General features: G+C 36.4%; 1 protein-coding gene across 2 annotated transcripts in view; it reads right to left on the bottom strand.

Annotated features, from left to right (window-relative positions):
• Positions 1-24,342, bottom strand: part of LOC134749719 (semaphorin-1A) — a 427,168-nt gene that overhangs the window by 17,365 nt on the left and 385,461 nt on the right. For both annotated transcript variants that reach the window (XM_063684737.1, XM_063684738.1), the window contains exon 3: positions 2,539-2,647. In XM_063684737.1, the coding sequence (XP_063540807.1) occupies positions 2,539-2,647 (109 nt within the window). The remainder of the gene's footprint in view (positions 1-2,538; positions 2,648-24,342) is intronic.

Here is a 24,342-nt window from a genome sequence, read left to right as displayed (position 1 = left end):
TGTTCAACGAGTACAAGAACGAATACCTAGAGTTCCATGTCAATGGAATTTTCTGCGAAATTTTGTCCCTCTATAGTGTAGCGGTGAGTCTTCAAAAGCGTTAATAGTGATTCAATGTTCGCATTGAACAAGCGTCAGCTGCGTCCATTACGCAAGCTATCAGCTGAACGCATCCCACAACGATTCGTTCCGTCCTATACGTGTTACCTATACAGCTAGGAGTTTTCCGATCCTTGAAACTGTTCCCATTTCGCCGCACTATTCCACGCTTGCACCAACCACTCGGCGGACCGTGTTCCTCTGCCAGTGTGTTACAACTTTCGAATTCAGAACACTCTGTGAATACTGAGCGCGGAATTCGAAACAAGAACCCGAACCGAACGACGGTTGAATTTTAGAACGTTTATGTTTAGAACCTAATTCCAAGTTCCCTCGAGTCGGTCAAATTGTTGAAGATTGTGTTTCACAACTCGGAAGTTCGTCTATAATCGAAGCCTTAGGACGGGTTTAAACTGGCCAAATCTGGTTAGAGATCGACGGAAGTCTTCGCACGTCTAGCGAGTGCTTAGGGCGGAGTAAACGGGCCTCGGTCGTGTGCAATTGAAGCATGAATTTCCGTCCGTCCCACGAGCGCTAAGCAATCAGCTGTGGAGCGACGGCGCAAAGGGCGCACGGCGGAGTTTCCATACGGGCCGGCGACCGCCTCCAGGCTTTTGTTTTTGTGAAGCTTTATTCAACTAGTAAACAGTACAGTGAGTCAATGGGATGTATTTCGTCAGTAACTCGTCATTTGTTCAGCAGTTTTTCGGTCTTGTATACCTAAACAGTAGGTTACGGCAAACCGTCGTAAATAAGAGTAATTACGCAAACGGCGTCTTTATTTTCTTTCTACATGAAATATGAACTGGGAGTCGTAAAAATAACATTAAAAGGCTGAATATTAACTTTGAGTAAACATTTATCGCATTGTTTTACTTGAAAAACTAAGTTACTAAAAAGCTTACTACTGTACTTGCTGCCGTAAGCCAACGGATATGACGTTACACTATGGTGCCGACTAGCTGAGTCGTTCTAAATTCAATTATTCAACGCAAGGTGGCGCCAGGTAACGATATTGCACCCAGGGTACATTGTTTAAAACGGAAACAATTTTGCAGTGGTAGGATTTTGCCGGATTAAATTGTTGGAGATATAGTTGGTCAAATCAAATTGTCTACTGACAGAACAAAAAAAAACTATACTCAACCTTTTCTTTTGGGTGCTAGTACTACTTAATGTAAGTCAAAGATAGTATGATTCTCTCCGTTATCTCTGTCTATGTTTGAAATGAGACAGTCCTTTGACAAAGTAAGTATAACTACTTTCTTTAATGAATTAAAAATATTTCTTGAGTATAAGTAATAATTATTTTTCAAAACAATCTTCACCACCTGCACCACTCTTTATTCTTTGAAATCAGTGTGTGAAGTAGCATAAAAGTTACTAGAGTGCAAAGTAATTTTATGAAAATTTTGGAATTTTTTCGTTACGTTGGCTGGTAGGGCGGATTTATGAAAATCGTAATATTTTACAACTACTATTTGAAAGCTTCGCAATGCTAATATTCCACTTTTTACAATTATAATTATTTATATTACATGTATATACCTATATTAATAAATAAATAATAGAATGTTTAACTTTTATAGCAAATATAAGTGCTTGACAATATATAACATCAATAAACCTGTTATCAATAAGCAAAACCAGTATTATATTATACTTACAGTGTGGAAAAAAATAATGAGCCATGGAGGGCAGGCTCATTTTACTTAAAGGAAGCATACTTTTATTTTTTTAAATAAACAAAACTGCATTCAAAGTTTTTTTTTAAATTCGCTTGTATCGCCTGGGAATCGAGTCAACTAAAACAAAATAAAAAAAGACATGCTATTTTATTCCACTAGTGGATACAGTTCATCTGCCGTAGAAAATATCCATAAAATCGCATAGATATTTTGTATTTTTTGAATTTTTAGTCGGGATTCCCGGACGAAGGAAGCGAATTTAAGAAAATCTTTGAATGCAGTTTTGTTTCTTTTTAAAAATAAAAAAATGTCCCCTTTAAGTAAAATGAGCTAACTTAAGGTTTTGAGGTACTTTCCCTCTAGGGCCCATTAATTTTTAAAGAAAAATTTAAATGAGTTGTAACTCCCCAGGTAGCAAAATGACGTCAAATGACGTCAGCGACGTCGTAATGACGTAATAATGCCGTCATTATGACGTTGCTGACGTCATTTTACGTCATTTTGCTACCTGGGTCAAATCGAAATATGTATACTTTTCCTTACTATTATAATAAGTATGTACCTGAATATAAAAACGAAAACTATTATAAGTATATAGTAGGTACTCTAGTCATAAAAAATGGCTAATATTTTAAAGAAGCCTGTGTCCTGTATTTTGCGGGCCACCGCTTATAATAGCTATATCATGAGACAGAAGAAAACAAACATAGGTTTCAATACAAACATTGCAACTAAAGTAAATATTACTAACCTCATCCTTCCCCTTGACGACACACATTTTGACGTCATTCTCCGGCGAGTACCAGACCAGCCGACGCTGTTCTGTCAAGTCTGTCAAACTGAGGTTGTACACTACATTTCTGAAACAAACAGACATAAGGTGAGAATAAATAAATATTTCATTTCATTTCATTTATTTATTTTTCATTCAATAAGCACTAACAGCTAAACTTTACGTGCTAATTGGCATTACAATTAATACTTAATGGCTAACATGCATTAATTGCTAAAAACAAAAAGATAGACATACAAATTGCAACTTAACTTAAGTAAATAAGATTTCATTAATTCAAACCGAAGAATTAAGATTCATTAAGATTTCATTAATTAAATTAATATTATAGGACATTAGACAGATTGACTTAAGGTTGCACCAAACCGTCTGTCACCGTTAAAGCGTTCGCAAAATTTTATTGTATGGGAACTTTTATAGATCTCTGCAGCGTGACGTTAATCAGTCTGTTAAAAGTGGTTGGTGCAACTGGCCCTAAGTCCCACGGTAAGCCCAAGGAGGCTTGTGTTATGGGTTCTCAGACAACGATATATATAATATATAAATACTTAAATACATAGAAAATACCCATGACTCAGGAACAAATATTTGTGCTCATAACACAAATAAATGCCCTTACCGGGATTCGAACCCAGGACCATTGGTTTCACAGGTAGGGTCGCTACCCACTAGGCCTGACCAAACTAGAAACATTGAACTATTATTATTACTAACGTATAGAAACGGCACAGAAAACCACTATTTTGCGCCATGAGTTGATGCCGGTTTGGCATCAAACCATAGAAGCAGAGCGTGAATTTCGCGACCTAAATGTGTAAGCGCCATGAATTTTACGGCGCTTACGACGTTTTAGTTGCGTGGTACAGGTTGTGATTGCGACAATTTCATTGTTTGTTATGTCGTCTCTATAGTTATAATAACTCAATGACTAGAAACGGATTATTTCTACGGATAGTTCATAAACTATTAGTGATTCTAATAAACGATTCTAATATTCTAATTCTAATTATACATAATATTTTTTATTTATATTGGAGTATGCTTCTTAAGTTAGGAAATACTTGTAACCTAGCTACTCGCTTCTTAATCGGCGGTGGGACAGCTATTCAAGACAGTCCTCGTTAGTCCAAAAAATAAATAAATAACATTACGCCTGCTTGCTTAGCAACGGCCTAAAACAATAAAATCAAATAGTCGAAAAGGATTTTCTTTACTGCGTCTCGAGTTCTAAAAAGGCTTCTTCAAACAATCGTTACGGATTTGTTACCGTGGCCACTCTCCACCTAATAGGCTCGCCCAGACCTCGGCCAGCCCACGTAGAACTCCCGCGAAACAACAGGAACACCTCGTTATCCCAGGTTTATGTTTATTTCGGGGAACGAGGTAGCTCATTTTAAGATGGAAACATGTGGCCTCAAAGTTATAAGCATAATGTTTGTTCGTGGTTTTAATCGAACAACTTGGAGTTGGAGATTTCAGGTGAAGTTTGCTGGAACGATTGTTGCCTTCAGTAGCTTTGGAACTGCGCTATACAGCCGAGTAACATTCGTTTGTGAACAGCCTTAGGTGAGAGTTGTATAAGGAAAACCAGCAAGTAGTTGGTGATGTTATACTATTGTATAATAACTATAATAAGTATATTTTAAAATTTTACCCGGTTTATGTAACCTGTGTATAGTCTATACGGCGTATTGTCTTTATAATAACGTTATGAATTTGATCTGGACTTGTGTCTCTTAATTTCAAACTCGGGTAAATCCATTCGACCCTCTCAGCAAATATCTACCCTACTCATTACCTTTTATTAATACCAAAATCGTATAATCTGACACATGAATTTTCCCGAGTTTGAAGTTAAGCGACACTGTTATGAAACGACGTTTCTTGTTAATGAATGGTCCCAGCTCTGTACTTGACTGTTTTTTGTTTCAGTTACGATAACCGAATCTGTATAAACCATCTGCTAATCATAAACAAGAAGTAACCTGTAGTTAGGTTGACATTGGACAGTGACACGGCATGTGTTTGGTCTACATTTTTCTTAGTCATTGAGTTTAAAATACCTCCAAGTACAATACATCTGAATAGTGACTCAACTTAGAGCAATTCATAAAGTTTACCAAAGCATACCTGCGTCGACATAATTGCAAAACTCTTCTCACCCCTTAATTAAGATATTTGGCACGAAATTTGATAATTTAAAGAAATTATGGCGTAAACTTCCCCAATTATAAGTCTCAAAATAGCCGGTAGGTATTTTCTTACATAATGCCTTTGAGATTTAGCAGATGAATATTTAATATACATACTCCTACTAGTCTTAAGATTACTTTGTTTTTGATATTTAATAATTAATTTCTAAGACCGGTAATACAAGTTATATTAAATTTCACAGAGCTAGTTAGAAAACAGATGTCATCTCAAAACTATTTTGCGAGATTTGGTGTTTTTAGGTTATTAATTATATGGAGATGACACCTGTCACCCTACCCATCGAGTTTAAAAATACTATAATAGTCCCCCCACGACCTAATTTGTCTAAGTAAAATTAGTTCATCGGACTCCCATTTTTATTTTGCAACCGCCATTTCCCATAATACGAAATGAAAAACGTTCATAATTACAGTATATCAGTAGTATTATATAACCGACATGTAATGTCTATAACAAAAACTAGTTTGGTTTAAGCCATTGCCTCCGTCTATTGTCCAGAACAAACTGGTGTCTGCGGTTTTAATCAGCGAACTTTTACCAACTTGTCCCACAGCGGACGACCGATTATGGCGTGGAAAATTAAACAACTGGAAATAGAGCCTAGCTACTAGTTCTTTTAGGGAAGTAATTAAATGATCAGCCGTTTTTAAAACTGATCTGCAAAAAAAATAGCCATTAAATCATTGGGACAGCAAACAAAAGTTTTGCTGGCAATAATAAAAAATCGAGCCATAACTCTTATTCAGCAAATAATTCACAAACGGTCAACGTTATAACCAATATCGATCTGGTTCTGTTATAATTTATCTGCTTAATAATAGTTGAGCTACAAAATTATTATTCGTTCAGCAAGATTAAAAAATTGGTTGGCAGAAAAAAACATATCTTTAAGCAGTTTAATTAATTAATTAATTTATTTTATTTATTTATTTGATACACTAGCAGCTCTTGGAGCTGATGCGTGTATATCGAGCACTTGTATTTTATTTTGCACTTTTCAAAGTTCCAAACTGTTTTTGAAAGTGTTCACTGACGGTGCACTAACAACAGTTTCTGGTAGAGAGTTCCACACATTAACCACACGATTCGGCAAGAAGTGTTTCCTAGGGTTGCTAGCACACGGGGGTTTGACAAGTTTCTTAGAGTGTCCTCTCAACTTTACATTAATTATTTAATTGAGACGTATGAATATTAAAGGAATGGTAAACTGATATAATATGGTGGCTAACGTTTGATTTGAAAAATCGGCAGAGTTGCAGGCAGAGCAAAATCAGCCCACGTGACCGATACCACACCACACCACCATCCTCAAGTCACCAAAATCTCAAGGTTACCTAAATGTCAAGGTCATTTAAAACCGAATCAGAGCACCTCACTATCCACGTGGTCTTGTCTGTCCTACCCCTAGAGAGCAATTGCGAAAACGGAGGCACGTTAGGTTGGTTAGAAATTTGCCGATCAACTGATTTTTCAGCTAACCAATTTTTGCAGATCAGGTAAATTTAAATTGTAATCCAAACTGAAATAATCCGCTTACCCACTGATTGTTTAACAAAATTTGATTAATGGTGGATCGCTTACTGTCGATCAAATAATTAATTTGCCAACCAAATCAATCTAGTGCAGCTCAGTATGACATTAATTGCGAACTGGTTTAGAAATACTTGCTAACCTTAAGTTGCTGACCAAGTATACATTTTGGGTGACCAAATATATATTTTTGTTCATCAAAATAGGAATATTTTGCAGATCGATTAAATGACACCCGTTATTTGATACGTTGAATTAAATATTAGGCCAATCAAATTAGATCCAAAAATAGCGTTTTGAGGAATTAATTCCCAGCAAGTTGGAAATCGTTTTAATACTTTCAATTGGTCCTAAATGTGTGTATTCCGAGTTTGCTCCATCCCAGGTGTGCATACATTTTGGGAGCCTTAGGAGACATTTTCCTTGGATTGCCAAACCACTCGATATAGAAGGAACCCACCATCAATTACAACTGCATCAATTACTGGCATGGTTTGGTGGATCAGACACTGGTAAAGAGGAGATTTCGGATTTTTAACATGATTTTACCAAAAATATCGAAATTTAAAATGGCGGCCATTTTTTTACAATCTAGACTAATAATTCATATTAAGGTACCTTTTGGATCCTCAGATATTAATTTTCATCATAATTAGTACAAATTTTCCGTCGGACGTACCATTTTAGATCTACAAGCAAAAAACTGAAAAAGAGCAAATATTTATGCACACCTCCTGGGATGGAGCAAACTCGGATTGCACGCATTAAGGACCAAATGAAGGTGTTAAAACGATTTCCAGCTTGCTGGGAATTAATTCTTCAAAAAAATCTAATTTGCTTGGCCTATACCGATAAATTCTGAAAACATGTATTATGTATGTATGTATGTATAAACTCTTTATTGTACAAAGACATAGAACACAAATATGGCACAGAAATAGGCAGTACAAAGGCGAACTTATCCCTTTAAGGGATTTCTTCCAGTTAACCTATGAGTAGATGAGAATTGATGAAGAACGGCAGAGAAATATAGCACTGCGTACAATAGACTAGAGGAAAGTCAATAAATTTATAAAAGAGGGCGAAAATAAATAAAATAAGTTAAAAATTTGAAGTAACAGTATAACAAATATATATAATACCTACGTTTTATATAATAAATATACATCCATAGTCACAAACAGTTAATTCTGGTCCGATAGCCACAGTTTCCTTAACTGCCCCTTAAGCGATGCAACGGATTATATTTGCTGTAAACACTAGAAAAAACTAACAGATGTCCACAGTATACTGTACCTATGCAAAATGTGCCCGCTAAAACACTGTTTATATCTGTAGATAAATTAGGTACAAATCCTTAAAAAACGGATTAGGTATGTTTACCGTTACCTAAAGAGTGTGACACAGACATGATTTGAAAATTAATTAAGAATACTAGTCCCGAATGCTGAAGAATTACCGAATGTAATACATTAAAAACCGGCCAGGTGCGAGTTGGACTCGCGCACCGAGGGTTCCGTACATTACACAATTTAAACAATGTATTTTCAATGTGAAACGTGAGTGAAAGGTAAATTGCGGTTTACGATTTATGACGTATTAAAAAAAAACTACTTACTAGATCTCGTTCAAACCAATATATTTTTTAGTTTAGTACATCAGTACATCATATATATTTTTTTTAGTTTTATCATTCTCTTATTTTAGAAGTTACAGAGGGGGGGGGGGGGGGTCACATTTTACCACTTTGGAAGTGTCTCTCGCGCAAACTATTCAGTTTAGAAAAAAATTATATTAGAAACCTCAATATCATTTTTGAAGACCTATCCATAAATACACGTATGGGTGTGATCTATCTGAAAAATCTTACTGCGGTTCACAGAATACATCTACTTACCAAGTTTCAACAGTATAGTTCTTATAGTTTCGGAAAAAAGTGGCTGTGACATACGGACGGACAGACAGACAGACAGACACGACGAATCCATAAGGGTTCCGTTTTTTTCCATTTAGCTACGGAACCCTAAAACGGAGTGACATCTACATATTTTTAGGGTTCTGTACCCAAAGGGTAAAAACGGGACCCTATTACTAAGACTCCGCTGTCCGTCTGTCCGTCCGTCTGTCCGTCTGTCCGTCTGTCCGTCTGTCCGTCTGTCCGTCTGTCTGTCTGTCATCAGGCTGTATCTCATTAACCGTGATAGCTAGAGAGTTGAAATTTTCACAGATGATGTATTTCTGTTGCCGCTATAACAACAAACACTAAAAAGTACGGAACCCTCGGTGCGCAAGTCAGACTCGCACTTGGCCGGTTTTTTTCTAGTGTTATTTTTTCGGTATAACTACGAGTACAGTACGTGAGTACTGAGTAGGCATCTCCAAATTTATACATCAAAGGAGAAAAAGTCCTGTGTTATAACTATAATTCATGTCCAAAGTTATAAAGTGCATAACATAAAACTGTCTCCCCCTGGTGATCAAAACCTTCACCATAATACCATTACGATGCCTCTAGCACACGATCGCGTTAGTTCGATATCTTGTGTGCGAATAATGCATTTCTTTGTCATCTAATACCAGAGGGGCTTTCGCGAAGAAACGGGAAATGTCTCTAATTTACCGACAATAACGAGTAGGCAGCCAATTTGTGGCTAGTAGGGCTCATATTTTATGCGCTAACCGTTTTTTTTTGTGCAGCGAAGTGGCATGACGCAATCAAGCCGACTGTGTATGGCACTCACGATTCGAGCCCCGACAGCTGGCTTTAACTAGGTTACTATAGGGCGCGGGCGTAATAAACAAATGGATTCAGATATTCAACGCTAATAGGGGGATGGACATCGTTACCTACTCTTTGTTGTTCTAACTTTATCCAATGTATAGCGAGCTATGTAGGTTACACTTAAAATTTGCCACTAAGCGAATATTTTCAGATATTCTTGCGAAATATTTTGGCATCAAGCCGGGTCAGCCGAAGGGCCAACACAAAGACACATCCTTTGTCAATTACGCGCTTCAGTGATTCCCGCCAAAAGGCGGCCATCTTGGGCGCTGTGCGACGGATCGTCAACGCCATCTATTGTTCGGACACTTGTCCATGTTTTTGTGTTCTCTTGTCCATTCCGCGTCGCCTAGCTATTTGATTGATGATCTTAAGTTACAATTATTTTCGCGTCTTTTCTTTGTCACTTGCGGAATTTATATACGTTTGACAGATACATGTTTATGTTTGACAGATATTAGTTAATATTATAAGCAATTAAACGTTACATTTGAGTTATAAATTAATTTGACCATATAAAGGCGGCAGTGGTCCCAATCAGAGTCTCGCTCATCAATAAACATGACGGACTCACGCCCGATGATCGAAACGAAATGAAAACATCAAATATGGTGACGCTTTTAAAACGAGATTTACATAATAAATAATATTATTGCCTTAATTCGTCTGCCTGATTTTGAGGCGGCTATGGGATATGTCAATATATTATTTTTAAATCTAGTAGGCAAGGGAAGTTGTAGTAGTGAACAGTGTAGGTATTTTAAATATGTATTTGTATATTTAATAGCTATGAAACTACTAGTATAATTAACATATAGGTACATACTGGTGTCTATCTAGCTAATCTAATATGATCTAGGTGTTCGTGTTGTTAAAATCAAAGAATTTTTTCCACTATTACGTGAGTAGTAGTGGAAAAAATTCTTTGATTTTAATCGCAAAGTAACTGAAACATAAACTAACCACTTTACCTAAGTTCTATTTCGACTGGACTTAAATTCTGTAGATGAAAGACTAGCATGCGTGCAAGACAAGGAATTCAGCCTCTAATGTGCATTCACAGTTGCAATCACCATTTCAAACCCACTGTTCTGTCGTTTGTCGACCTTTAAACACAATCTTCGAATCAGGATGTGAATCTAAGGCTTCGGATTACTAAGGGTCCATAAAACATCCCTTAACAAGGTGCAGTAAAACGCAACGAAAACATAGGGGAGACAAAGGAATTGTCGTTGAAAGAATATATTATTGGTGTATCTAATTTATGACGGGGAACAAACTGACTTTATCGGGACTATCCCCTTCAGGGTTTTGTAAAAAGGTTATTTTTTTGGTGAATGCTAAAACTGATAATGCTAATAATGCTGATAATGCTAATAATGCTGATAATGCTAATCATTTAACATTATAAATGTGCTTAAGGGTAAATAGGGATGAAAAAGGACATTATACGTATAGTCTAAGAACAAATTAAATTACTTTCTTGTGAAAATATTTATTTTATTCTGTTTTTAGTATTTGTTGTTGTAGCGGCAACAGAAATACATCATCTGTGAAAATTTCAACTGTCTAGGTATCACGGTTCATGAGATACAGCCTGATGACAGACAGTCGGACAGACAGACAGACAGTGGTCTTAGTAATAGGGTCCCGTTTTTACCCTTTGGGTACGGAACCCTAAAAATAACTACCTACCTATACCGCTATGCAAAATAATTTCACCAATGATTTTTGTCACAATAGCTGGCCTGTCGCGTGTCCAATCAAAAGTGGATTGTATAATGTCACAGTTGGGCCGTGACATTCATCATTCCGGATTGCGAACGGCCGACGAAAATAGTGTTTCTAATTAAATAACGCTCCACCATGATTCATGCTATTCATGGCCTACAACTGAATAATTAATTTCAAGAGAAATATTGGATGGGAATTCTAAATGAACGTTGTATGAGTGGAAATAACTTGTACTTATTTTGGTGTTCTTTAGGTACCTATAAAGGTATTTTAGGTTTACGGCCCAATTCGAACTTTAAAATACGTCATTTACTAGTTCTAGAAACGATATGGATTAGATGTCAGTGTCAAAACTGACGTTTTTGTTTGAAGAAACGTCACTTTGACGTAAAAGGCTAGACCATGTAACTTTCATAATATAGATATTAAAACCCTTTTTAGGTGCAAATAAATGATTATGATTATGATTATGATGTATCTTAAAGTTCGAATCGGGCCGCAGCTTCTATGGTTTTAAATCTCAATGTGCCCATTTAGCCGGCCGCAGCGAATCTTAATGATTTTCCCATCGAAGCGAGGAATAGCTGCTACATCGTAGCGCTCGTAGCCCGCAAGTAGGCTACGAGCGCAGCTATTCTCTTTTCATTTTATCTATGATTAATGCAGTAAGATACTCTTTACAGTACATATGGTGCTATTTTACCGCACTAGTGCAATAATTAGCACATTACGTGACTATGCTGAAAATTAAAGGGCCATATATACTGTAAAACGCTGTACGATATATGTGCGAAGAGGTAATTCGCAACTCGTGTCGATTTAAAACACTCCCTTCGGTCGTGTTTTAATTTATCGCCACTCGTTACGAATCTCCTATTTTTAATGACCTATTTTCGCACACCTCAAAAATAGAAAACCAGTTCGAGTCACAAAACGCAAAAGTACCTAAATGTGAAACAATGAGCGGTCTTATCGTTAAATAGCGATCTTTTTAACTTTTGTGTGAAGGACCTAATGTAATAAATTTTTTCTACTCCAGCACTCTTATTTGTAGATTAAATGACTGCCAGTGAGATCGAAAACAACTTCATAAGAAGCGCGGCGCGCGGGGCCCTGGCGCAGTGTTATAAGGATCCTGACAGCAGTGTTCTTAGGATATTCATACAATATTATACAACTGTTGTTTTTTTTTTCTAATTCAGACTTCTCAAGATCTACAAACCAAAATTTACTTTAATTTTATTTATAATTTTAGGTGTTTGTCGCTGTCTTAGAAAAAATATTGTGTGCAACGGTACATAATTAGGTCTTAAAATTCTCGGGCCTGTCTTTACAAAACTCAAGTTCGTTTCGTTTTGTAACTTTGGCCCTTGAATTTTAAGAACCCTTATTATCTACCTGTTGCACAAAATACTATTAAGAATAAATTAAGTGTTATCGATACTAAATGTATTTAAACCTTAGTGGGTATTGCATTTACATTACTTACCTCGATTTCTTAAGACTTATGCTTATTATTGCAAAATTTTACAGCCTTACGTTTGATTACAAAGGATACTAAAACCATCTCTTTATTTTTTACGGTTTATAATTTAGTAAAAAGGTTTAAATGAGTCGTCAGATATAGCAAACGCAGCGGACATCCGCATCCGAACTGCAGCGATCTATCCACATTGATTGATGCGTCTCCTGCCGGCTTACACACTACACAGTGAACATAGTCTGGAGGTAAACTCGTACAAAAGTTAACTTCTATTCAACTTTGCGTGTCTTATCACTACAAAGAGTTAGTAGTGGACGAGCTTTTCTGGACTTTATACTAAGTATATTACTGCCGATTTTATTCTATCATTGGATTTTTCCCTGCATTCTTATAGAATGAGAGAATGAGATTTTATTCGTAAGCACAAACAAACAAGACATTACATAATACAAAAGAAAACATAAAATAAGATTAAAGTGCCACGAAATGGCCTCATCTCAGCATGTTGCTGGTGACTTCCAGCGCTGATCTTCCGATGTATGTTCCGATATATCTTATAATGCAACTTACACTTTTTTACTTCTCTTTATTTAGCCAGCTAATCAGCCATATACAAGTTATCAATGACATAATGGTACAATTACATAATTTAGATTATGTATTATGATTATGGTTAGAAATGAGTTTTAACCAAAACAATTTTTTCAACCACTTTTTCAAAATAATCGGTTGAAACACGTCCTCCGGACCTTCGCTTGATGATGAACTAAGCATTTATTGAAACAAGTATGGCTTTTCAGCATCTAGGAAGGAATGGTGCCAATTGAACAGACTTCGCACCGAACATGGACGCTGTGCGGACTACCTGTTTAAGTGTGGTTGGAGAGACTCACCAGCGTGCGACTGCGGGGCCCCGGTACAGACTATACACCACATTATGCATAATTGCCCGATACGGAAATTTATCGGAGAGGCCCTAGATCTTCACTCACCTAATGCACACGCTGCCCAATTTGTGAAGAATTTAGATATCATATTGTAATTAATAATTAGCTACTCTGTATATGCCATACGAATAAATAAATAAATTGAAGCAAGTGACATTATGTTACTGTTTATGATAATTGTACTGTGCTGCTGTCAGAAGCGACATGTCCAATGCTTTACGTACACTACGAGTACCTATATAAAACCATTTACCTTTTTGGAGCGAATATTTATGGGGTGGTATTATTAAAAATTGATTTAAGGTAGATTGAACTGACGGCGAAGCGTTAAATTGATTTTATTATACTAGATTTCGTAAAATTGTATGTTCAACTATCAAGTACCTATGTAGTGCATGGGTATATGTAAGTAAGCATGAAAGTCTGGTCATGCGATATTTGTGAATATGGTATAGACTGTCAGTTGTAATATCGAACAGCGTGAAAATATTATTTTGTTTTATTAAAGCTAACAACCTTTACTAAAAGCACGGATAGCAATGGAAGTCAATCTAAAAATAAAGGGTATAAAACAAACGTATTCCGTTTCAAATCTAGTTATTCACATGTCAATTTCACTTTTGTGTTTGTTACGTTATAGTATCTGGGAGGAAGGTGGGATCTAAAAACCATGCTTTTATAGCAAAACCTAATTAAGTTGATTATTTATCAATATTTAGATCAGTACGGTTTAACTCGCTATTATTTTAAATATGTCTCACGATAGTTTAAGTTCGATGATTATTTATCCTTATAAAATTATACAATGGTAGTATTATACTAGGCTTCTTTGACCAACTCTAAGGGCGAGCAGTGCTCGCTTGCGTTGCTCGCCCTTAGAGTTGGTCAAAGACGCCTACAGTCTTACTAAGATGGAATATAGTCGTGAAGTTGTACCAGTTCCGCCGTGGCGGGGTGACCTAGGGATTCAAGGCGTTAGCCCGGATAGCTAAAGACGCTGGTTTGAATCCGGCCTTCATCACTAGAGGGCTTCTCACTTTTTCTTTAATATATAACACCTTTTGCAGTTTATAACTTAAATGGCATTATATGTACTTATAACAAGCACGTTGGTGGGTTGGTTAATATGCCATAAGTTTTAAGATACTAAAACATCGAATCGAGTTTTTGAGTACCTATTTGTAAAACTTATATGTAAAGACTAGACACAAAAATACCACTCAGGTATATTGTCCGTGACCGCACCCTCCACCCCACCAATATCCGTTCAATATGAACCCATTGAAGTATTAAGCAGCACACATACTTTTGTGCTTAAAGAATTCAAATTCGAACGCAGCCAAATTCGCCCGACAGATGCAATTTGTTTGCGTGCACTCGACACGCGGCGATATTGGAAAACTTTACGAGTCCCGTTTAGAACAATATCAATAGGACATTGGGGTACTGCGCGTGCTTTTGACTGTACAAGTGTATACACACCTGAAGAGTTGAGAGAGTGAGAGAGTTTTATTGACATCCGTAAAATATATTTTTTAGGGTTCCGTACCCAAAGGGTAAAAACGGGACCCTATTACTAAGACTTCGCTGTCCGTCTGTCCGTCTGTCTGTCTGTCACCAGGCTGTATCTCATTAACCGTGATAGCTAGACAGTCGAAATTTTCACAGATGATATATTTCTGTTGCACCTACAACAACAAATACTAAAAAGTACGGAACCCTCGGTGGGCGAGTCCGACTCGCACTTGTCCGGTTTTTTAATAGCGGCCTACTCACTATTTTATTACTATTAATTTATTTTTTATTTACCTTGGAAAAACAATATACTCGTATCAATAAGTAATAAATTAATTATTGCATCAGGTTTCGTGAATAACTTTCTTCGTTTTCAGGCACGAATATCTAGCCGGGGGCTGGGGCCATTTTTACAGCGTTTCCGCTGCCTCAGGTTCGTGGACTGGTTTTTGATTAATAGATTTTGATCTTGTTTTTTTAGAGGAGATTATGTAGCTCTGCTACTTCTAACAATTACCGGAATACTATTAAAATCTAATACTGTCACTTCTACAGAAATGTGTCCGCTGAAATGACCCTAGTTTATATGGTTCTTCATAGACTGTGTATGGTTTTTCAGACAGGTAATGTATGGATACATAAATACGTCCTTCCACATAGTAACAACATAGTAATTATCGATACAGTAATGGATCACAACGTTAATTAGGTCGCCATCGACCAGTCAAGACATCGGGCTTGTTAGTTGCATCCGGTCACTCGGTCGTTAGCAAACTTCCTATCGAACCTACGTCGTTAGCTGTAAAATATTACATGTTCGATCAAATCTATCATGCTGAAAGTGAGAGAAGTTATTTAACGTAATTAGTTTCAAGATTTTAGCTGTTATCAGCAATAAAATTCAATACAAATAAGTAAGATTCAAGACTATCAGCACAGATATTTGTTCCTGAGTCATGGATGTTTTCGTATATCGTCGCCTAGTACCCATGGTACAAGTTTTACTTAGTTTGGGGTAGGTTGATCTGTGTAAGATGTCCATTATATTTATTTTATTTTTATTTATACTATCCTGATTTACCAACAACATATGAATATCAGTAGTAGTAGTGCAATAGTGTTCTATTTTTGAAAGTATGATATCGCATATCATAGATACAAAATGTCACGGAATTTGCATACCTATATGCTTGCCTTTGCCTTTAACTCGTCAGTAAGACATAAAACCCGGCAATTCAAACAAAGTCATCGAACCTAAATGTACATATTAAGCTCGCGTTTTGTGGGTTAAAAAGAAACTAAGGACTTTAGCGACTTCTGAACTCGTGATAGGCAGACTTAAACGCGGGCAATAAAGTCTTATCGAGGTAAGTTTGCGATGTTTGTCATCAGCATTTGACTGTCAAATGGGCACTCACGTGGATGGGTTGATATACGGGCGTCTTGGAAGCGTTTTTACATGGCGAACGGCTGGCGTCAATATTGGAAAAGTTCGGGCGCCCGCCACCGGCCTCCAACTGAGAAATTGTGCTTCACATGCGACGAGATTTATTGCAATTGTTTCCCAACAACATTCATCGTTTATTTCATCGAATTTATGATGTTACCTTGAGACAATGTTTGTTTATTCCGTAAGCGGTTCGATGTTTTTCACGACGGCTTAACTTTCCGCTTTGGGGCACCGCTCTGTGATTGCTAGGCGAAGCTTTTGGCGATGAAGTGCTTCCACGTTCCGTAGCCTTCCGTTCCGTTAGGTACCTAGCATATTTTGACCAAGTTTGTAAAAGTTAGTTATGGCTGGTAAACTCTTAGGAAACCATGAATATGACTAGGTGTAATGTTGGAAGGATTAAACATCAACACGTAATAACTTTGTATAAGTGTGTGGTCGGGTATTATATTTAAGTGGGGTAGGGAAATCGATCACAAAGATTTGCTATGCTGTGTCATTTAATGTATCTGAATTTACTATGCCGTATTTTCTGCTATGCTGTCAAAAGACGAATAATTATTGCGTTCCAAACCGGCGATATTATGGTGGCACGGATAGCCAGACAACACAATAATCAGCAGTTCATGTTACGAATAAACGACATATGATGTGTTGCAAAATCTGTGATAGGTACCTACATACATATCTCTGAACATATGCAAATGGTGGCATTCATTCACACCACGATGCATATTTACTTAACGAACCGAAATGAATAAAAACAACAATCACAAGCTCGCCAACAACTAACTATATTACACTAGTATGTATGCAAATCACACCGTAATGTATTCATACGTAGCTGCATACCTACTTCGGAGCCCGATCAACTTTAAAATAACATTTTCTTCGTAAAAACGTGAATTCATATGAAATTCCCTCTTTGTCACAGTCCTCCTTTCAGTGTTATGATATGACGACCAGCGTATAAGAGCCCCGGGAACCCTTTAAATCCGCCGATTGCGTGGGCGAAGAATGCTGAGACGGAGAAAATGCAAGTCTCATTAAACTGGTGGGTCCGACGTTCGCATACAAAATACAAAATTCTTAACATTTTAATTAAAAGCGTTCAAAATACCGACCGCACAAAGCCTCGGGGCCCAATTGTTGTCTCGCTCTTTCGACGTCATGATTTATGGTGTAGGAATGGGATGGTTTGCCTGTTTTTGTTGACGTGATACCAAATAAAAAGTGTCATTTTTGTGACACACCCGAAGTATTTATTTAAGAACATTGCGCTTTTTAATCTGCTTCATTCTAGGGGTTAGTAATAATACGTTTGATGAAGCCCTTTAGGTATCTATGTGCTTATTTCTATTACATTATACGTCCAATCATTGAGGCCAATTCGAACGTACACTTGACATTAAAACGATATCTGAATGATATCAGTTAGTTATCATTCGCCCCTGCGTCTCGCTCGCTTTAATACATGTACGGACAAGTCCGAGCGAAATTAACGCGCGAATGATACAGCAAGCATTTAGATATCGTTTTGATGTCAAGTGTACGTTCGAATTGGCCTTATTAATCAGGTAATTGTTTATGAAAGCAAATAAATTCTAACAATTTGTTTAGTACCTAAATCATTTACTTATTGTTTTTTAGGGTTCCGTACCCAAAGGATAAAAATGGGACCCTATTACTAAAACTCCGCTGTATGTCTGTCTGTCTGTCCGTCTGTCACCAGGCTGTATCTCATGAACCGTGATAGCTAGACAGATGTAATTTTCACAGATGATGTATTTCTGTTGCCGCTATAACATCAAATACTAAAAACAGAATAAAATTAATATTTAAGTTGGGCTCCCATACATCAAACGTGATTTTTTTGCCGTTTTTAACGTAATGGTACGGAACCTTTCGTGTGCGAGTCCGACTCGCACTTGGCCGGTTTTTTATCGCAATGGTATTGTATAATTCGGTCACCGGTTTAATACAAATTACTAAATGTCAGGCACTAATTGTTTGTTCCACCCTAAATATAAAACGACTTGTTATAGTTTTGTAACGCGGTTGTCTAGTTAGTCTCGAATCCCAGACATACATAATGATATAATAAACCTAAGATATAAGTTTAAGCAGATTACTGTGTGATACTAAATGACGCGAGTTCAATAGCCACAGTGCATTAATTAAGTCCAAGCTAATATACCGCTAATCTGTATGTTATGTACCTGTGTAGATCAGTACATGTTAGCCATCACGGTTTACACTTACCACGTAACTAGGTCCAGCATCTATGTTAAATAGTGATAGTTATAGGTTTTAGAAAACAGTATCGATTTAAATACTAACTTTGTTAATGTCATGTTATGTTTTGTAATATCAGTTAATATTATCGTGTTACCAAGATTGAACACAATTTTTTCCATACTGGAGAAGTAAAATTACTGTTTTCCAAAAGTAGGTAAGTAAGTACCTACCTAATGAGATTACCTTTATTTCTTAACTAGCGATCCGCCCCGGCTTCGCACGGGTTACACAAAAAATTACAAATTATACACTGAAACCTTTCTCAAGAATTATTCAATTAATAGGTGAAAACCGCAAAATCCGTTGCGTAGTTTTAAAGATCTAAGCATACATAGGGCCAGACATACATACAGAGCGGACAGCGAGTTTGTTTTATACTATGTAGTGACAAGGCAAGCGCCGCTCAAGGCTTACGTATATTAGTAACACGGATTGTAGTTCATTCCTGTACTAGCGGTCCTGATGAACTTCGTACCGCCAATCAATAAATATCATAATTTTCAAAATCAGAACCCCCAAGAATCTAGAAAACGATATCGAACATCGAATTACTTACGAAAGTGTTTCTAAGCCATAATGGTTTTTTTCATGATCTTTCGCTATTTTAATAGCTATTCTGCTAAACGGGGCAGAGAAGAATCCAACAGATCCCAAATGATAAAAAAATTAATCGTTATTAAAAAAAACAAAAACCCACACACTAAAAAGAGGAAAACAAGCCCCACAAGAAATATTGTTTAATCAAATGCTAAAACCAAGCTATGAAATAGCGTTTAAACAATATAAAATGCACTATGAAATGTGTTCGTAATCGATAGTTAAATAAATAAAAACTTATTGTAAATACTAACTAAATATAATTTATAAATGTTGATGGTAAGTATCGCAGGCGGTAATGGTAAGATGGTAAGTATCTACTAGTTCATAGTCTTTAAAATAAGCATACGTGTTTTTGTTTTCGAACATCATGGATACAATACTTAATTCACGAAGTTGATATTTGCTTGTAATTTCATACAACATTTTAAGGTCAGTAGACCTTATTAACCTTAAATACGGTATGAATACGTCAAATTCTACGGTTAATGGCAAATAGTCATGTCATAATAGGAAGTTAATAGTCACATACGACTTTGAATTAGACGTCACGGTCAATGTCCCAACGGTTGGCTACTCGGTACCTTTTTACGAATAAGGTAGTTTGCTTCACTGGTATGTAAGCAGTAGGTAGGTATGTGTTGTGTAATGATTGTTTACTCAATCTTGGGATAGATGTCGTTATGGGTCTCAGAAATCGCTTATATTTGTCATTGATTTACGTCAGGTTGTAATTTTTACAAAATGAGGGTGGCGAGAGAAAAGATCCGGTCCGGCAAGTGAATGTCACTTTGTCCGCGGATAAAATTATAAGGAAATAACTCAGTTTTTGGTGCAATCTGGTAATAAACTAATTGAAATCGTATTCATTCATTGTTGAAATAAGTGCATAAACGTTATCGAGACAGGGGTAAGTGTTTTTATCTGCAATTGTTGGTTATAGTATGTGAATGCAAATCGTTCAACTCAAGTGTACCTAACTTGTATTCACATACTGCTATTATGTTGTTCGCAGCCTTTGAGGAACGCCCCTTACGCATATGGTGATCGATTGTATAGCAAATCATAGCATGGGAATCATATTTTTAATTTATCAAAAAGGCTGTCGCTAGGCGCCTGTAAACACTTAAGATTCGCACCTGGCCATGAATACCAGAATATATATATATTTTTTTTTAAGAATGATTAGAAATTTTAGAATTTTAGAAGCTTGATTTCAATTTGGATCTATGAGGCCACAGTTCATAACAAACGAAATACGTTCTTTCGGCGATTTATTTCCGATGTTATGTTTGCGATTGTTATAGTTAACTTTATAAGTATAGTAAGTAATCCAACACCCAAAGTAGGAAAATGAGATAAAACTCGGCAAAGTCTGGTGAATTATCTGTTTTTCCCTGTTCCGATATGGTCCCCTACTAAAGCCCCACCATGATAACGATTCCTAAATCATGGCTAAGACGCAGAGATTCTATACAATCTGCAATAGGGTGCGCTATTTTATGAGAGTTCTTTTGATGATTGCACTATTTCCGTACTATGCTGTATAATTTGATTGTTTTTTTAAGAAAGTGACACTGCTGTAGCTATAAAATGCGAGCGTCGGTTCGTTTCATTATTGTTCAATTCGTTTCAATGCACGTTCTTTAGAAGCGTTAGATTTTTATCTGTAGATAGTTTCAGTAATATCAAAACCATTTCCAATTTGCTTTGAAGTTATTATTGATGACTTCGATAGCTGCATTTATGGTTTCATTATTTACCTCTTTTAATTTTATTTTATGTATTTAAGGTTTGCCAACAGGCGTAATACGTATTAAAATGTATTGTTAAACACGGAAACAAAAACAAATTGCTCGAGTATTTACCCAATAACAGGCAAACTCAACATGCATACGAGTATATTATGAAAGTAGTTGCTTACATAAAAATCTAAAGCTAAGTAAAATAAAACTATAAAAACGGATTACATCGCGTATATTGAGTTTATAATACATCCCGATATTTCGAACCCTTTACAGCGTTCGTGGTCAACGGGTGACTGAGGAAAAACTACAATGTGCAAAACTACCCATATACAAAAATAATGAACCATAATAAACTATAAACTTTAAGGCCCGTTGTACATGCAAAATCGGTTCATAAGGCTAGTTATACTATACAATTTTCAAGTAAAGATTTACGCGATAAAGCTACGCCGGCTCTGACCTACTACACCTTTGACCCGAGAAGATTTAATTCCCTCCTAAATTGTAGGAGGGTATCCCAATATGGGACCGGCAAGAAACTCGGCGATATTATCCGTTTTCATAGTTTTATTTCACGAGTAACTATCGTGGTAACCAAAGACAATACTAAAACTAAGTAGTTTAATACAAACCAATTCTTGGTTTTAGTATCGGTAGTAAACTCCAAATAGCTGCAAATTCCTCTGTACCATTCATATTTCGAATTGAATGACCCGCGAACCCGTCAACGTAAATATAATTATCTCTCTATGTTCAGTTGAGGATCTATATTAGATTATGTCGTCACGACCGTCATTTGAGGTGTTGGATTCAGTAATTCGAGCGCAGAACGGCTCAATATTTAACGACAAACATGTCAATCACTTACCGAATTACCCCCAAATATCGGAGATAAACACCCGCTACAGACAGGCTTTAATTTTATGTAAGCGACGCGATGGTTGCGGTAGTACACATGCGTCCTATAAGTGCGTATGCGTATCTATATACTTCTCTATAGAAGTAGCAATTTTGTGAAACGTGGTACAGAAGTAGCAAATTAATTAAGACTTGAATGGAACGAATGGTTAAGAGAATATACAAAAATATTACAAAGTCTCTATCTTCTGTCAATAATATGCAATACGACGTCACGCCACCTTATATTACTGTTCGATCCCTATAGGTACATATAGGCAGAGACAACAAATAATAATAAAAACTGGTAGTCCCAATACAAAGCTTCATTACTCAAACCTATTATTGAAGATGTCACATTAGCGAGGTCTCCGTTCCCAGGGCTCGGAACCGGTTTTTTTTAAAACAAGAAATAGCCCAATATCTTTAATTATTTTATGCTCTTTACGTAGGACCGAATCATGTATTTAGGTAACAACTTCGTATTATTAGATTGTACCTCTAAAAATTAAATAATAAACCAAAGAACGAAAAAGAACGTAATAATACCGGTATTTTTTGTATGAAGAAAAAACCGGTTCCGAGCCTTGTCCGTTCCACATAATTTAAATGCTAAATAGGTAATAGACTATACATATTATAGCGCTCCCTAACAACGTAAGTACCTAAACCGCAGTTTTGCCTTGATCTCAAGAATATGTAGACACACGTATATACATATTTAAGGTAGGGTATAGTAGTCTATATTTAATACTCGTATGTGTCTACAAACACGTATTTAATCCGTATGCTTTTGATCTTACCCACGAACAGCGTGGAAGACTAAAGAGCCTCGGTCGGGCAGCAAACAGCGGGCAATTCGCAACAAATCCGGCGGAGGTGCCGTCCTTACACACTTAACAAGTTAACTGATCTGTTTTCCCCTAAACTACTTTATTTGTTTAGGCCAAAACAAATATAGGCACTACGTACAAAGTTTCCCAGGGATCGGTTGAAATTGCGTCTACGACTCGTGTATTGTTTTAGCGAAAGAACGCTGGGGTATGAACGAAATAATAATCATGTTTTACTTACATGCTACTTGGCGAAAACTGCTTTGCTGGCTTTGAATATGAATGTATTAACTTTAGTTTTCTCAAAGGTCTTGTTTGTAAGAACATATTTGTAAGAGTATTTATCTTTTCTACTAAGTAGGTAGGTACCTATTATATCTTTATATCTCTATCTATACAATTTCTCTTTTAAGGGATGTATATTATATATTACCGAATGGGCAAATGATTGTGTTAACTTTTCGAGCGCTTTGCTTGTTACGCGAAATGCGTATCAGCACGCGATTTGCACCAAACTTTATTCGATCAACATTTTATTTAAGAAAATATAAAAATATCATATACACTTTGACAAATATTTATTTTCAGATTTAGACCGTTGATTAGTATGCATCAGTTCACTTAACTTCGTACAATCTGAGGCGCAAATCTTCATCAATGGGATATAATATGCTTCTCTAGCGATCAAAGTATCAATTTTCAAATAAGCTGTAAATACTCTAAATGCATTATTGTGTGTAAAGCTTGTCAGGTTGGTGTTATTAGAGTGATGAATGCTAGTTACAGGGCTAAATCACGTTATTCTGCGTATCGGCGGGAGCTTGCATACGCCCTCGCATTTAGTTAATTCTAATTGAAGGGAGCCAGTTGCCCCTTAAGGGAACTTTAGCCCTTCGTTGTTTGCACAATATACTAAATTAGCTGTTTCCGTACCGTGTTTTAGAATTTCGATTGCTTTATTGACTTCGGCTTTACTTAAAGGAAATCCTATTTACGGGTATACATGTTGAATTAAATTTTAAATAGGCTATTAACTGAAAGAGTTATAATATCGTGAAAATTTTGCACGTGCGTTTTACATTTTCACATTTTACATGACAATTTCTTAATACAAAGATGCGTAAGTTTTGAAAAATAAACTGATTAGTTATAATAGTTCTTTAAGTAACACGCAGTAAACACGCATAGGTACTATAAGCTCACATTCTATTATTTCATCGCATTTAAGCGTAAAATGTATACAACTTTACAGCAGTTTTCGACATTATGATTAATAAAATAAAAATAAAACGAAAATATTAGTTATAAACGTTCTCTGAATTCTTTCGTCTCGACCGTTGGCCCGCAGGTCAGACATATAGTTCTTAGAATCAGTCGTCAAAACCGGCAGGCCAGCGCATGCGTCTTCATCAACCGGCGAAGCTCAAGGCTCCCTAGGGGGCAGTTCTGGGTGTTGCCCGCAACCGGTGATGGATGCGATGATTACCTTAATTCCTTTTTTGCCACGAGAAATCTTCTAGATCCTTTGTTTTTATTAAGATCTGAGGTTTGCGTATTCTTTGACACAGAGTTTTAGTTGTGATTTCAAAGTTACCTACTACACTCAATTGGAATTGGAATTAATAGCTTTCATTGGTATAATTAAGTGATTAAGCTCGTTCTTAATTCGTTCGTTCGTTTTTATACATACAATGCTACACAATAATACAATGTTATAAGAAAATTCTGTCAAAA

Source organism: Cydia strobilella, chromosome 18 (genome assembly GCF_947568885.1).
Source record: "Cydia strobilella chromosome 18, ilCydStro3.1, whole genome shotgun sequence".
Taxonomy (NCBI): domain Eukaryota; kingdom Metazoa; phylum Arthropoda; class Insecta; order Lepidoptera; family Tortricidae; genus Cydia; species Cydia strobilella.
Note: the sequence above shows the minus strand (reverse complement) of the source record. Positions and strands in the feature narration are given on the sequence as shown.